This window comes from Callorhinus ursinus, unplaced genomic scaffold (genome assembly GCF_003265705.2).
Source record: "Callorhinus ursinus isolate GAN/ISIS: 27379988/994484 unplaced genomic scaffold, GSC_fseal_2.0 scaffold15, whole genome shotgun sequence".
Lineage (NCBI taxonomy): Eukaryota > Metazoa > Chordata > Mammalia > Carnivora > Otariidae > Callorhinus > Callorhinus ursinus.
The window spans coordinates 21879284-21892206 of record NW_027397077.1 but is presented as its reverse complement, the minus strand read 5'-3'; the positions used below and the strand labels follow the sequence as shown (position 1 = coordinate 21892206).

Here is a 12923-nt window from a genome sequence, read left to right as displayed (position 1 = left end):
AAACAACTGGCTGGAGATCAGAGTTTTAAGCTGGGTGGGAATCTTCCCCCTCCTTTTTGATAAAATGGAAAAATAACCACTTCATACCCATGAGCATTGCCTGCAACAAAAAGTCAGATAGCAAGTGTTGGTGAGGATGGGGGGAGTCTGAACCCTCTTCCACTACAGGTGGGAACGTAAAATGGTGCAGCCCCTTTGGAACACAGTTTGGAAGTGTCTCTGACAATTAAACCTAGGATAACCCGCTTCTAGCTGTGTATCCAGGAGAAACAAAAATACATCTACATAAAACCTGGACACAAATGCTCGTGGCAGCGTTGCTCATAATAGCCTAAGAGTGGAAATAATCCAAATGCTCATCACTGGATGAATGGATAAATAAAATACGGTACAGCCATGCACTGGAGTAGTATTAGGCCATAAAAAGGAATCCTTCATATAATAGATGAACCTTGAAATATTTGAATTGAAGGAAGCTGGTCACAAAAGACTGTACCCTCTATGATTCCATCCACATGACAAGTCCAGAAGGAGTGAATGTCATGTCCAGAATAGGTCCCCATTTGGGGACTGCTCCCGGGGTGGTAGAGAGGTTGGTGATTACTGGTGGTGGCCTAGGGTGGAGGGGGAAGGGATGATAGTTAAAAGGTAGAGAGTTTCTTTTTGAGGGCATGAGAGAATGTTTTTGTATTTACTGTGAAGATGGTTGTATCACGATACTGTAACCATCACCTGTGTCAAGTGTACCCATCGGTAGTCTTTAGAACACAGAGAAGTTGTATAACCCTCGCTCCCGTCTACTTGTAGAACCTTTTCATCACCCGTAAAAGACATTTTGTGTTCAGAGCAGTCACACCCTATGCTCCCCTGTCCCCAGGCCCTGACAGCCACGACTCTACATTGTATCTCTGTGATTTATCTGTCGTGGATCTTTCGTATAAATGGAATCCTACAATATATGGCCTTTTGTGACTAGCTTTTTTAACAGCATAATTTTTTAGTATGTATCAGTACTTTTTGTTTGTTTGTTTGTTTTTGAGAGCAAGCAAGCCCAGAGTCCCGGGTGGGGAGGGGCAGAGGCAGAGGCAGAGGGAGAATCTTAAGCAGGCTCCACACCCAGCATGGAGCCCTACACAAGGCTCAATCTCATGACCCTGAGACCATGACCTGAGCCAAAATCAGGAGTTTTACTTCTTCTTTTCCAATCTTGATAGCTTTTATTTTTTTCTTGCCTGATTGCCCTGGGTTGAGCCTCCAGTGCAGTGTTGAGTAGAAGTGGTGAGGGCAGACGTCCTGGTCTTTCCTGACTTGGGGGAAAGCATTCAGTCTTTCACCATTAGATATGATGTTGCGGGTTTTTCATAGATGACCTTTATCTGGTTGAGGAATGCCCTTCTATTTCTAATTTTTTGAGTATTTTTATCATGAAAGGGTGTTGGATTTTGTCGTATGTTTTTTGCCACATCTGTTGAGGTGATCACATGGGATTTTTTTTCCCCTTTATTGATGTGGCGTATTACATTGATTTTTTGGATATTAAACCAAACTTGCATTCCTGGGATAAATCTAACTTGATCATGGTGTATAATCCTTTTTGTGGGATTTGGTTTACCAGTGTATTTGTTGAAGATTTTTGCATCTGTACTCATAAAGGTCTGTAGTTTAGTTTTTGTTTAATTTTGTTATCTGGGAATACTTGACTCATACAGTGGAGTTAGGAAATGTTTACTCCTCACCTATCTTTTTGGAAGGATATGTGAAGGATTAGTGGTAATTATTCTTTAATTTTGGATAAAATTTACTAGAGTAGTCCTTGGGGTCTGGCCTTTTCTTTGTGGGACGTTTTAAAATTATTTATTCTGTTTCTCTACGTGTTACCATCTTTTCAGATTTTATTTCTTCTTGAGTCAGTGTTGGTAGTTTGTCTTTTTCAGAATCTGTGCATATATGAGGTAATCTCATTTGTTGGCATACAAATGATTCATAGTATTCCTGTTCTTTGCCATAAGGTTATAGTAGTAATGTACCCTCTTTTTTTTCCCTAATTTTAGTGTTTGAAATCTTCTCCCCACCTCCCCACTCTACGAGTCTACAGATTCTTCAATTTTGTTAGTATTTTCAAAGAAGTAACGTTTGTTTTCATTGATTTTTTTTTTCTCCCCCCTCTATTTTTCTCTTTTATTTATTTCTGCTGTGGTCATTATTTCCTCCTTCTTGGTTTGGGTATAGCTTGCTTTTCTGATTTCTTAAAGAATAAGATGAGGTTATTACTTTGAGATCTTCCTTAATGTAGGCAGTTACAGCTCTGAATCTCTTAGAAGCACTGTTTTAGGCTGCATTTAAGTTTTGGTATTTGTGTTTTCATTTTCATTCATCTCAAAATATTTTCTAATTTCTCTTTTAACGATTTCTTCTCTGACTTACAGAAGAGCAGTGCAGTTTCTGCAAATTCGATTCCCAGTATTCCTTCTGATACTGATTTCGGGCTTCATTGCACTGTCAGCAAAGACACTCTGATTTCTGTCTTTTTTAAAATTTATTGAGATTTGTTTTTTAATCTAACATACAGTCTCTGTTGGAGAATATTCCACATGTACTTGAAAAATGTTTATTCTGCTGTTGTAGGGTAGAATGTTCTGTAGATATCTAATAGGTCTATTTGGTTTATAGTGTCATTCAAGTTTCCTGTTGCCTTACTGATCTTCTGCCTAATGGTTTTATCCAATCATTGAACGTGAAGTATTGAGTTCTACAAACTGTTGTTGCACTGTCCATTTCTTTCTTCAGTTTTGTCAGTTTCTGCTGCTTGTTTCGTGGAGCTCTGTTAGGTGCATATATGTTGGATGTTTAGGTCTTGGGGATGGATTGTTTTACATTTATAAAAAGTTACTCCTCCCTAGTAACCATTTCTGTCCTAAAGTTTATTTTATCTGATATTAGTATAGACACTGTAACTCTCTTTTGACAACTGTTTTCCTGTTTGTGACTTTGAATCCAAAGTGTATCTCTTACAACAAGAAAGCATAGGTTTTTATCCATTTTTATCCATTTTGGTAATCTTGTGTTTTGACTAGAGGGTTTAATTGATTTGTTTGATATAATTACTGGTAAGACAGAATTTGCTGCTTGCTATTTGTTTCCTATGTGTTTTATGTTTTTTGTTCCTGTGTTTCTTCATTACTGACTGGTTTTGTATTATATGTCTTCTAATATACCATTTTAATTCCCTTATTTATTTTACTATTTTTTGAGTTATTTTCTTAATGATTGATGTAGGGATTATAATTAACATCTTAAAACAATCTAGTTCAGATTAATAATGGAATTAACTTCAGTAGTATGCAAAATTTTGCTCCTACTAAGCTCCATTTGTGGAGCTCCTCCTTTTTGGTACTGTTGTCCTATAAATTCTATCTTTATTTATCATAAGCTTATCAACAGTTTTGTGATTATTGCTCTATGTAGATGCCTTTTAAGTTAGACAGGAAGAGTGTTATAAACAACAATATGTACTTGCATACTTACCTATGTAGTTATTTTAACGGTGTTTTTTATTTGTGTGGATTTGAGTTACTATTGTGTCCTTTCATTTCAGCCTGAAGGATTCCCTTTAGTATTTCTTGTAGGGCAGGTCTGGTAGCAGTGAATTCTGTCAGGTTTTCTGTTTTTAGATCTGAGAGTGATTTAATTTCTCCTTCACCTTTGAAAGATGGTTTTGCTGGATACAGAATTCGCAGCTGACACTCTTTCAGTGCTTTGAATGTGTCTGCCTACTCACCTCCGTGGTTTCCGATGAGGAATCAGCTAGCTGTTCATGCCACTGAGGATCCCTTCTGTGTGAAGGGTTGCAGCTCTCCGGTTCCTTTCAAGATTATTTGTCTCTGGCTTCTGACAGTTTGACTATTAAGTTTCTGGGTGGGGATCTTTGAGTTTATCCTTTTTGGATTTGTTGAACTTCATGGATGGGTAGCTGCCTGTTTTTCATCAAATTTGGGAGCTTTGGGGCTATTACTTCTACAAATACTGTTTCTTTTCTTTCTTCTCCTTCTTGGACTCCCATTATTTGTATGTTGTCATGCTTGAGGCTGTCCCACAGGTCTCTGGGACTGTTCCTTAGCCTTCATGGCTTTTTGTTTCTTGGATTGGATAGTCTCAATTTCACCAGCTCTTCTGTCTGCTCAGTGGGACTATTGAGCCCCTCTAGTGAATTTTTCATTTCTGTTATTATACTTTTAAACTCCCACATTTACATTTGGTTTACTTCTACAATTACTAGTTCTTTATTGGCATTCTTTGTTTGGTGGGAAAGTATTCAGATACTTTTCCTTTAATTTTCTTTGACATGATTTTCTTTAGTTCTTTGAATATATTTTATAAAGCCAATTTAAAGTTTTACGTCTAAAAGCTGGGCTTCCTCAAGAACAGTTTCCATTGACTGCTTTTTTTTTCCCTGTTTCTTTGCATGTTTTGTAGTTTTTTATTGGAAACTGAGCCTTTACAATAGTGTGGCAAGTCCAGAGATCAGATTCTCCCTCCATCTTGCCCCTGGTTTGTTGTTGTTCTGTGTATTATTACCATTTGTTGAGTGACTTTCCTGGACAAATATTGTAGTCTGTTCTATGCAGCAGTTGAAGTGCCTCCCTGGTTAGCTAATGACTGGACAGAGAACCCTTCAATCACCTCAGAAAGTCTCCCATCCTTTGCCCAGCATCTCTGTTGTGCTGAGGGTATGCGGCCACTTCCTGTTGGCACCGATCCGTAATCACAGGTGAGAAATGAGGCTCGTCTCAGGGCTTTCTCGGGCATGCATAGAGCCCTATGCGTGCACGTGGCCTTACCTTCTAGATCCTCAGGAACATGTTGGACCTTTTCATTCACCACTTTCTCTTCCTTTTTCATTTCTGGGCCAGCCTCCTATTGGCTCCAGTGGATACTGCCTCACCGCTGGCTGCCATTTGTTTTTGTCCCATGTCCTAGGGCCAGGGCTCCCTTGCCGAGCCAACTGCATCAGCTCAAATAATGCCAGAGGATGGGGCTTTTGTGGAGGCTCCACAGCCATTCTGCGCCCCCCCTCAGTGGTCGCTTGGCTGCTGGGTTTTCAGGCTACCACAAAGCGAGGCAGAAAGGAATGGGACTTAAGCCAAGTTAAATGCCACAAAGCTCATTTTCCTTCCTGAGATTCAGGCGTTTTCTTGAGTTAACCCTCCATGCGTTGTTACAGCCTTTGCTTGGTACAGCTTTCCAGAATTCTGAAAAGGTAGATGAGAACCATTTTCGCTAGTGTTGCTGTGGCTTTAATGGAGGTGCAGATTTTTGGAGGCATCTGTCTCGCATTCTGGAAGTGCTTCTCACTCCCCTCCTCTTGGAGTGAAGTTGGTGGGTAAGGTCTGTGCAATCACAACGGACAGTTCCAGACTCTGTGTTAGTGCACTTTGTGTTGAGGTGAGCAAGTGCAGTGCCCTGTAGTGGTCTCATGGAGACTGCTGAGACGTATGCCTTGGCACACGAGCACTGGTGGATGGGTTTGTCAAGGAGCGTGGTCCCAGAGGTGATCACTGCTCTGGGGTCTCCAGATATCCAGATATCCGGATAAGGCCAGATATCCACGGTGGGAGGCGCTTACGGGGTCTGGTGGAGCTGAGGGCGAGCAGAGGCCCTGAAAGGTGCGGCCCCCGTGTGGCTGGAGAGCCCGGGTGGGAGACTCTTCAGTTTGGCTCTCCTCTCCACAGATGACCTACCAAAGCCACAGATTATCACCCAGCCAGAGCCCACCGTGGCCATCGTGGGCAAGGACATCCGGTTCACGTGCTCTGCCGCCAGCAGCAGCAGCTCCCCCATGACGTTTGCCTGGAAGAAGGACAACGAGGCCCTGGCCAACGCCGACATGGAGAACTTCGCCCACGTCCGTGCCCAGGACGGGAAGGTGATGGAGTACACCACCATCCTGCACCTGCGCCACGTCACGTTCGGACACGAGGGCCGCTATCAGTGCGTCATCACCAACCACTTCGGCTCCACCTACTCGCACAAGGCCAGGCTCGTTGTGAACGGTGAGGCAGCACGGTTTACTCTGGTGTGCGATCCCCCAAAGCCACACGTGGTTCTCCATGCCCTTGCAGGAAGGCTGCAGACCGGAGACACTGAGCCTCTTCAGGACATTACTGTGTCCCTAGTTGCCGGGGGGCCCCAGAGCAAGTTCTGTAGATGGAAGGGTTATTCTCAGTGATTTTCCTGTTTTTCCTGTTTCTGGTGACTTTTCTCTCTCTTTCTCTCTCCTCTCTTTCTCTTCTTTCTCTCTTTCTTTTCTTTCTTTCCTTCCTTTCCTTCCTTTCTCTCTCCTTTCTTTCTTTTTCTTTCTCTCTTTTCTTTCTTTTTCTTTTCTTTCTGTCTCTCTTTCTTTCTTTCTTTTTAATGTTAAATGAAATGATGGGCCCAAGGCTTGTGCTTTTTTCCATTTTTTATTCTCCGCAAACTATGCTGTCCGGTGTCCAGATTCTGAGCATGCCCTGATTGTGGGGGAAGCTCCTGCCCTCTGAACTTTAGAGCCTCTCAAGGTTGCTATTCTCAGGGCTGCTAACTGTCACAGTGAATTTAGAGCAGAATAAGGGAAGCCAACAGCCAGAGGAGTTAAGCACCCCAGCACCCTAACCTGGTTATTAAGCCTCCAGGTAGTAACTGTTGGAACCACCGTGTCTTGGAGCCCTTAAAGACCACAGGAAAACACATTCTTTTACCCCACTTTGCCTGTTGTCTTGGCTTATTCTGAAGGAGGCCTTTGTATCAAAAGCTCCGTGAACTGTTAGACTTGCCACCAAAGTAACCCCAACGGGAATTGCAGTGGTGTCCTGGCATGTGCTCTCGCCGCTGAGCCAGGGAGTAGGGGCAGAAAAAAGCTAGCCTGCTGCCTACAGCTGGCCAGTGCCCAATGAGGGGCCCCCGAACCATCTCTCCGCCATGGCGTTCCCCAACAGGGAAGGGCATCCCGCTGCTCTAGGGCGAGGCACGTCCTCCTTCTCCGTCATTACGTCCTGTCCGGGCTGTTCTGGTGGTTAATGGAGGCAGGCAAGTGTCAGACCCCAGTATTTACGGTCTGTCCCCCTAGAGGAACTGCTTCATAAATGGTTTGCACGTGACGGGGTACTAGGCAGCCTCGGGGTGACAAAAGCGAGCCATGGGAGCAGGATGCTGGCAGTTTGGGGGAGCCGACTGCTCTCTCAGACGCTGGTGCAGAGGGTGGGGAGGGGACAGCCACCCGCCGAGCGGGGGGCTCTTTGCCAGAGGACGGTCCCGGCCCTTGCATCCAGCTCTTCCTCCCTGCGAGCCTGACGCCGTTTGTATTTTGCAGTGTTGCCGTCCTTCACCAAAATGCCCCATGACATTGCCATCCGGACCGGCACCACGGCCCGCCTCGAGTGTGCTGCCACCGGCCATCCTAACCCCCAGATCGCTTGGCAGAAGGACGGAGGCACGGACTTCCCCGCCGCTCGTGAGCGACGCATGCACGTCATGCCTGACGACGACGTGTTTTTCATCACGAACGTGAAGATCGAGGACATGGGGGTGTACAGCTGCACGGCCCAGAACTCGGCCGGCACCGTTTCCGCGAATGCCACCCTGACAGTCTTTGGTCCGAGCACTCGCACACTGAGTAGAGTCCGCGCGTGCGCCAGGGGGGCAGGGGTGCCACCCCTCCGGGCGGCAGGCCATGACTGAGCGTGCCAGGCTGCTTCTCTGTTTAAAACTTTCCAGAAAATGTTAGAAAGCAGTTCGACAAGTGGTTTTTTTTTTTTTTTTAAGTGAATTAAGGGGGTGTTTTTCATAGGGCTTTGGTATGGAACATTCTCAGACTGCCCTCGGGCTGGAGGGGTGTGTTTTGCTGAAGAATAGACACACAAGCCCGGCACAGGACAGGTGGGGGGGAGAGGGGGCTTCTCTGTGGCCCAGTAGTTTTACCTTCTGGTCGCAGCCACCCCCCAGAATGGTTGTGATTTAGTCATCGTGTGAGGTCTGGAAAGCTCACCACTCTGCTACAGGATCTGTCTGGAAGGCAGGGCAGGCCCCCAGAATAACCGTCCGGTCTCCTCTGACTTCTTGCAGAAACCCCATCCTTGGTGGCACCCTTAGAGGACCGTGTGGTGTCCATGGGAGAAACAGTGGCACTCCAGTGCAAAGCAACCGGGAACCCGACGCCCCGCATCACCTGGTTAAAGGGGGGCCGCCCTCTGAGCCTCACTGAGCGGCACCACTTCACACCTGGCAACCAGTTGCTCATCGTCCAGAACGTGGTGGTGGAGGACGCGGGCCAGTACACGTGCGAGATCTCCAACACCCTGGGCACGGAGCGCGCCCACAGCCAGTTGAGCATCCGGCCTGCCCCCGGCTGCAGGAAGGACGGCAGCACTGTGGGCATCTTCACCATCGCCGTGGTGTGCAGCATTGTCCTGACGTCCCTGGTCTGGGTGTGCATCATCTACCAGACCCGGAAGAAGAGCGAGGAGTACAGTGTCACCAACACAGGTCAGCCTCTGCTGGCTGAGCTCAGCCCCCCGGGGCAGGAGGGAAGCACGGCGCTGTGTGGGGAGGAGGCAGGGTGCGGGGATGTGCCGGCGGGGTGCCCTGGGCCTGAGTGCGGTGGCTACGTGGTGGCTCGCTGCAGTGACCACCCGTACCGTGCTTCTGCTGGTTCTGGCTCCCTCGCCATCCCCGCTCGCGCTCTCGTGGGCTCAGAGCTCCAGCTGCTGTATTTTTTACAGCCGAGCGGACAAGTGGGGCTAAGCCGGGCCCTCCAGACCATCCCTGCACAGCCCGGGCAGCTGCTGTCGGGAGAGCCTCGTGTCTGCGCCACATAGGGAGCCCGTGTTTTCACAGCTAACCCCCACGAAGGATGGGGGACACCTGGTGTCGGACTGTCCTATCTCCTTGCAGATGAAACCATTGTGCCACCGGATGTTCCAAGCTACCTCTCGTCTCAGGGGACTCTTTCTGACCGGCAGGAAACTGTGATCAGGACAGAGGGTGGCCCTCAGGCCAATGGGCACATCGAGAGCAACGGTAAGGCCTCAAAGTCTGCTGTGACCCTGTCCTCACAAGCCTCTGCCCCTCCCTAGGGCAGGTGCATGGCCTTAATGCTGAGCACATCTGACCTCAAAGGCTGGCAGACTCAGGCCTTCTGTTGGGGTTTTTTTTGGCCCTATCCTACGCATGTTCTGCAAGGTTTTAAAAGTCCAACCCCTGGGAAGTTGCTGTATTGGGCTCAGCATCTCCTGGTCAGGATAAGGTAGGATTGAAGAAGCTGTAAAGGCCATTACAGGCCCTGAAACCAATCCATTTGTTGAGTAGGGGATGGGCCCAGACCTGTTCTGTGGTCCAGTCTCTGCTACTAGAAAGCTCTCCCAGGGTGAGCTACCTCTACAGGGGAGACTGAGTGCTTACAGGGGGCAAGTCCATCCTCACACGGACTGCTCACCGGCTTGGCCCCGGACACTGAAAGGCCTGCCTATGGGGCAGCTTGTGTTAAAATGCTTCTTGCTGGTCAGCAGGCACCTACCATTGTAAAGAATAGTGTAAAAGGGACTGTTCTATTAAGTGCCGCCTGTTCTCATCAAGCTCACCCTAATAAGCTAAGCCCATCATTTTACTGCAGGTGTTTGTCCAGCGGACACCAGCCTGTTCTCGGAAGTGGATGCTCATGGCTCTGCGTGCAGGCAGCCCAAGCTCTGCGTGGGCTGTAACAGGGAGCCCTGGAACGTGATGGAGAAAGCCCGGCGGAGGCCTGGGCCACAGAAGATGGGTAAGAGATGCTCTTGTCGGGAAAAGTCTTCCATTCTTGAAATCAAAATTCAGATAGACCTGTTCATTAAATAAAAGTGAGAGATGCATTATGGGTCTACAAGGATCTCAGAATTTGGTATTCGTTGTAGAAACAGGATGCTGTGGCCTGGCTCTCGTAATTCTGAAGTAGTAGGTCTCTTACATAAATCTGCGGTGTGGTGAGCCTGGGCTTGAACTTTCCAGGTTTACAAGCGATTCAGGTTGGGCCTTGCCCTTTACTTAAAGTACGTTTTCACCAGGCCTATTTTTGAGGCTATATTTCTAATTATTCCGAAGACTCCTGACAACATGGTATGTCATGCAGTGGGATTTTATTTTTTCCTGTGATCAAAACAGTAGGATCATCTTCTCTCATGAAGCAATTCATCTGAACTGTTGAAACATGGAGGGCCCATCCTTCCTTAATGGCTTGGTATTTGCCCAGTCCTCCTCCTGTGACCACACCCGGGGGAGAGGGGAAGTTTGAAAGAGTTGGTCTAAGCAGGGCTCAGGCCTCCCTGCTGGGGACTGCAGCTCCCTGTTCTGGGTGGGGATGCAGACCTCAGAGGCCGTGGCTCTAATCTGTCTCGGCTTGGTCCCGCAGAGCACGGTGGCTCAGTGGCATGTGGTGACTGTAGCACGGACACGGACGGTTACTGCAAGGAACAATCTCTCTATCCGCCGCCTATGACCAGAGACCATACACAGCCAGGGACACTAAGCAGCCAGGAGCCCAGTCAGACGGACCGAGAACATTCTCTGCCTCATCTGACCAGTGGGACTGCTGACGGGTCCTGCACCGACTGCAGGGGGTCCCTCTACCCCAGTAACCACGACAGAATGCTGACATCCTTGAAGAAAAAGCCACTGGCACCTGCAGATGGGAAAGGTGGGCAGACGTTCACGGCCTCCCAGGGCAGCACCCGTTTGGGGGCGGGGGGCAGGTAAGCAGCCAGCCTGCAGGCTCTGACGCGCCCTCTCCCTTCTCACAGAGGCCTCTTCATGGACTTTAGCAAGGTTGTGTGAGCCAGACTCCATAGACCTCCAGCCTCCCTCCACATTAACTCCAGGCAGTCCTGAGCTCACCGAAGCCGCCGTGGGCTTTCCTGAGGGCTCCAGTGAAGGCCAGCACTTGCTTCTTTCCAACGGACACCTCCCCCAGGCATGTGACTCCAGCCCTGAGGCCCCAGTGCCGACCGGACAGCCCCCCGGGAAGCGGGGCGTGCCCCTGCTCTTCGCACCGAAAATCTAGGCTTTGTCTACCTCAGCTCTTGTGCCCGTCTCTACAGGAAAGAGAGGTAGGAGAGGCTGTAAGGAAGCTTGAGTTCAAGCGTCACTGATGTGTACAGAGTTTTTAAACTTCCATGTGGAGTGTCCGTGGTTTAAAGGACTTGCAGCTGAAGCGCAGAACCGCAAGAGGCTATTGTGTACAAAAGCAGAAAAGTATTTGATACCCTTGTACATAAGAGTTTTCAGAGATTTCCTATATATTATATATCTTTTGCAGAGGCTATTTTAATCTTTAGTGCATGGTTAACAGAAAAAAAAGTACAGTTTTGACAATATTATTTTTCATATCAGGTTGCTGTTTAATTTTGGAAGCGGGGTGGGGAAGAGTTCTGGTGCCTTAATGCATGGATGGAATTTGTAGAGGCTAAAAACCACATTTGCTCCCAGGAGTTTCTGGAGGTCGGGGGGGGGGGGCAGGCCTGGGGTTTGCCTTGCACTTCCCAGGACAACACCCCAGGATGTGGCCCAGCCTGGGCCTTCATGTGCATTGGAATCCACTTCCCGTCAGTAACGCTCCCGCAGCTTGCCTCCCCGCAGCGTCCTGAGATGTCCGCGTCGCCCCGTACATCTGCCCTATGGGACTTGCTCTTGTAAGTTCCTCACCAAGCAGAAGGGGGGTTGTCGATCCACCGCAAGCCTTTGTTCCAAACGATGAAGCACTGCCTTTCTTTTTTCTCTGAGAAAAGCAAACGTGGTGGTCACAAGTATCACCCGATTGTCCTCTGAGGCTTATTTTACTAAGGTAGAGGCTGCTGGTGTTGTTACCTGTGGATTTTTCAATAGTGATGTTTTAGTTCTGCCAATATAATTCACGTGACATTGATCATGGGGGAGAAAAAGGGTCGAGTCCTTACTTTTCAGGGCTAGCTTCTCTCTACTGAGGATCCGGAGCACGTCTGTCCATGTCCTTCCCTCACACAGACAGACCCGGGATGGGACCGTAACGAGTCGAAGCCCCCGACCTGGGTATATTTGCACTTTCGAGACCTGTAGCTAACCATCTTGTGAGTGCCAATGTGTATTTCAGGAAAAATTACATTGAAACAAGGTCCTTAAAAAATCTCAGAAAGCAAGTTCCTTTAGCCAAAAAGCTGAAGGTAGAGACTGACAAAACGGTTGTTAAAATTTTACTGTCCGGTGTCGTCATTGTTCTAAAAGGTAAGCACATTTAGAATTGTGTTCTCAACAGTCAACTGATTAATGTTACTTCCACAAAATATGTGAATTTGCTGCTTCTGAGAGGCAATGTGAAAGAGGAAGTATTACTTTTATGTACAAAGTTATTTATTTATAGAAATTTTGGTACAATGTACGTTGAAAAACATGTAAAATACTGAAGTGTCTAACAGCATTGAAGTGTCTTTAATAAAGGTTCATTTATAAATGTTGATGGTGTGGCTGGGGCCATTCTTCTACCCACCGTTTCACCCACTTCCCTTCCAGAAACTCCCTTACAAATGCAGTTACTCTGCCTTTAATGATCTGTTTTCCCAAAATCATACACTTCTTTGCTCTGGGGAAGATACACCACCCCTAGATTCCTGAGATTTCTCTCTGAATTCTTCTAACACACACCTGGAGCTTATTAGTCAAGCTCTGAAATGGTGACCTCCCCATCTTATCCAGGCTCATTTCCAGGACTGCACAGCATACCTTCCCGACTAGGCACGAAGATGCCGTGCTCGGTCTCCCAGCTGGCCCAGGCCCCCAGTGGGCCCGCCGTGCCCTCCTGTCCCGGAGCCAGCCAGGCCCACCCAGGCCCACCCAGGCCCTGGGCTGCAGCTGCTTGCTTTCTCGCACACACCACGTGAGCTGCTGGATGC

The 12923-nt window shown here is 47.8% G+C and overlaps 1 protein-coding gene across 5 annotated transcripts in view; it reads left to right on the top strand.

Annotated features, from left to right (window-relative positions):
* The window catches only part of LRIG1 (leucine rich repeats and immunoglobulin like domains 1), a 164357-nt gene extending 151869 nt beyond the window's left edge, over positions 1-12488 (top strand). For all 5 annotated transcript variants that reach the window (XM_073901516.1, XM_073901517.1, XM_025884709.2 and 2 more), the window contains 7 exons: positions 5730-6050; positions 7346-7627; positions 8098-8517; positions 8926-9051; positions 9644-9790; positions 10415-10699; positions 10803-12488. In XM_073901516.1, the coding sequence (XP_073757617.1) occupies positions 5730-6050; positions 7346-7627; positions 8098-8517; positions 8926-9051; positions 9644-9790; positions 10415-10699; positions 10803-11062 (1841 nt within the window). In that variant the 3' untranslated portion in view covers positions 11063-12488. The remainder of the gene's footprint in view (positions 1-5729; positions 6051-7345; positions 7628-8097; positions 8518-8925; positions 9052-9643; positions 9791-10414; positions 10700-10802) is intronic.
* The last annotated feature ends 435 nt before the right edge of the window (positions 12489-12923 follow it).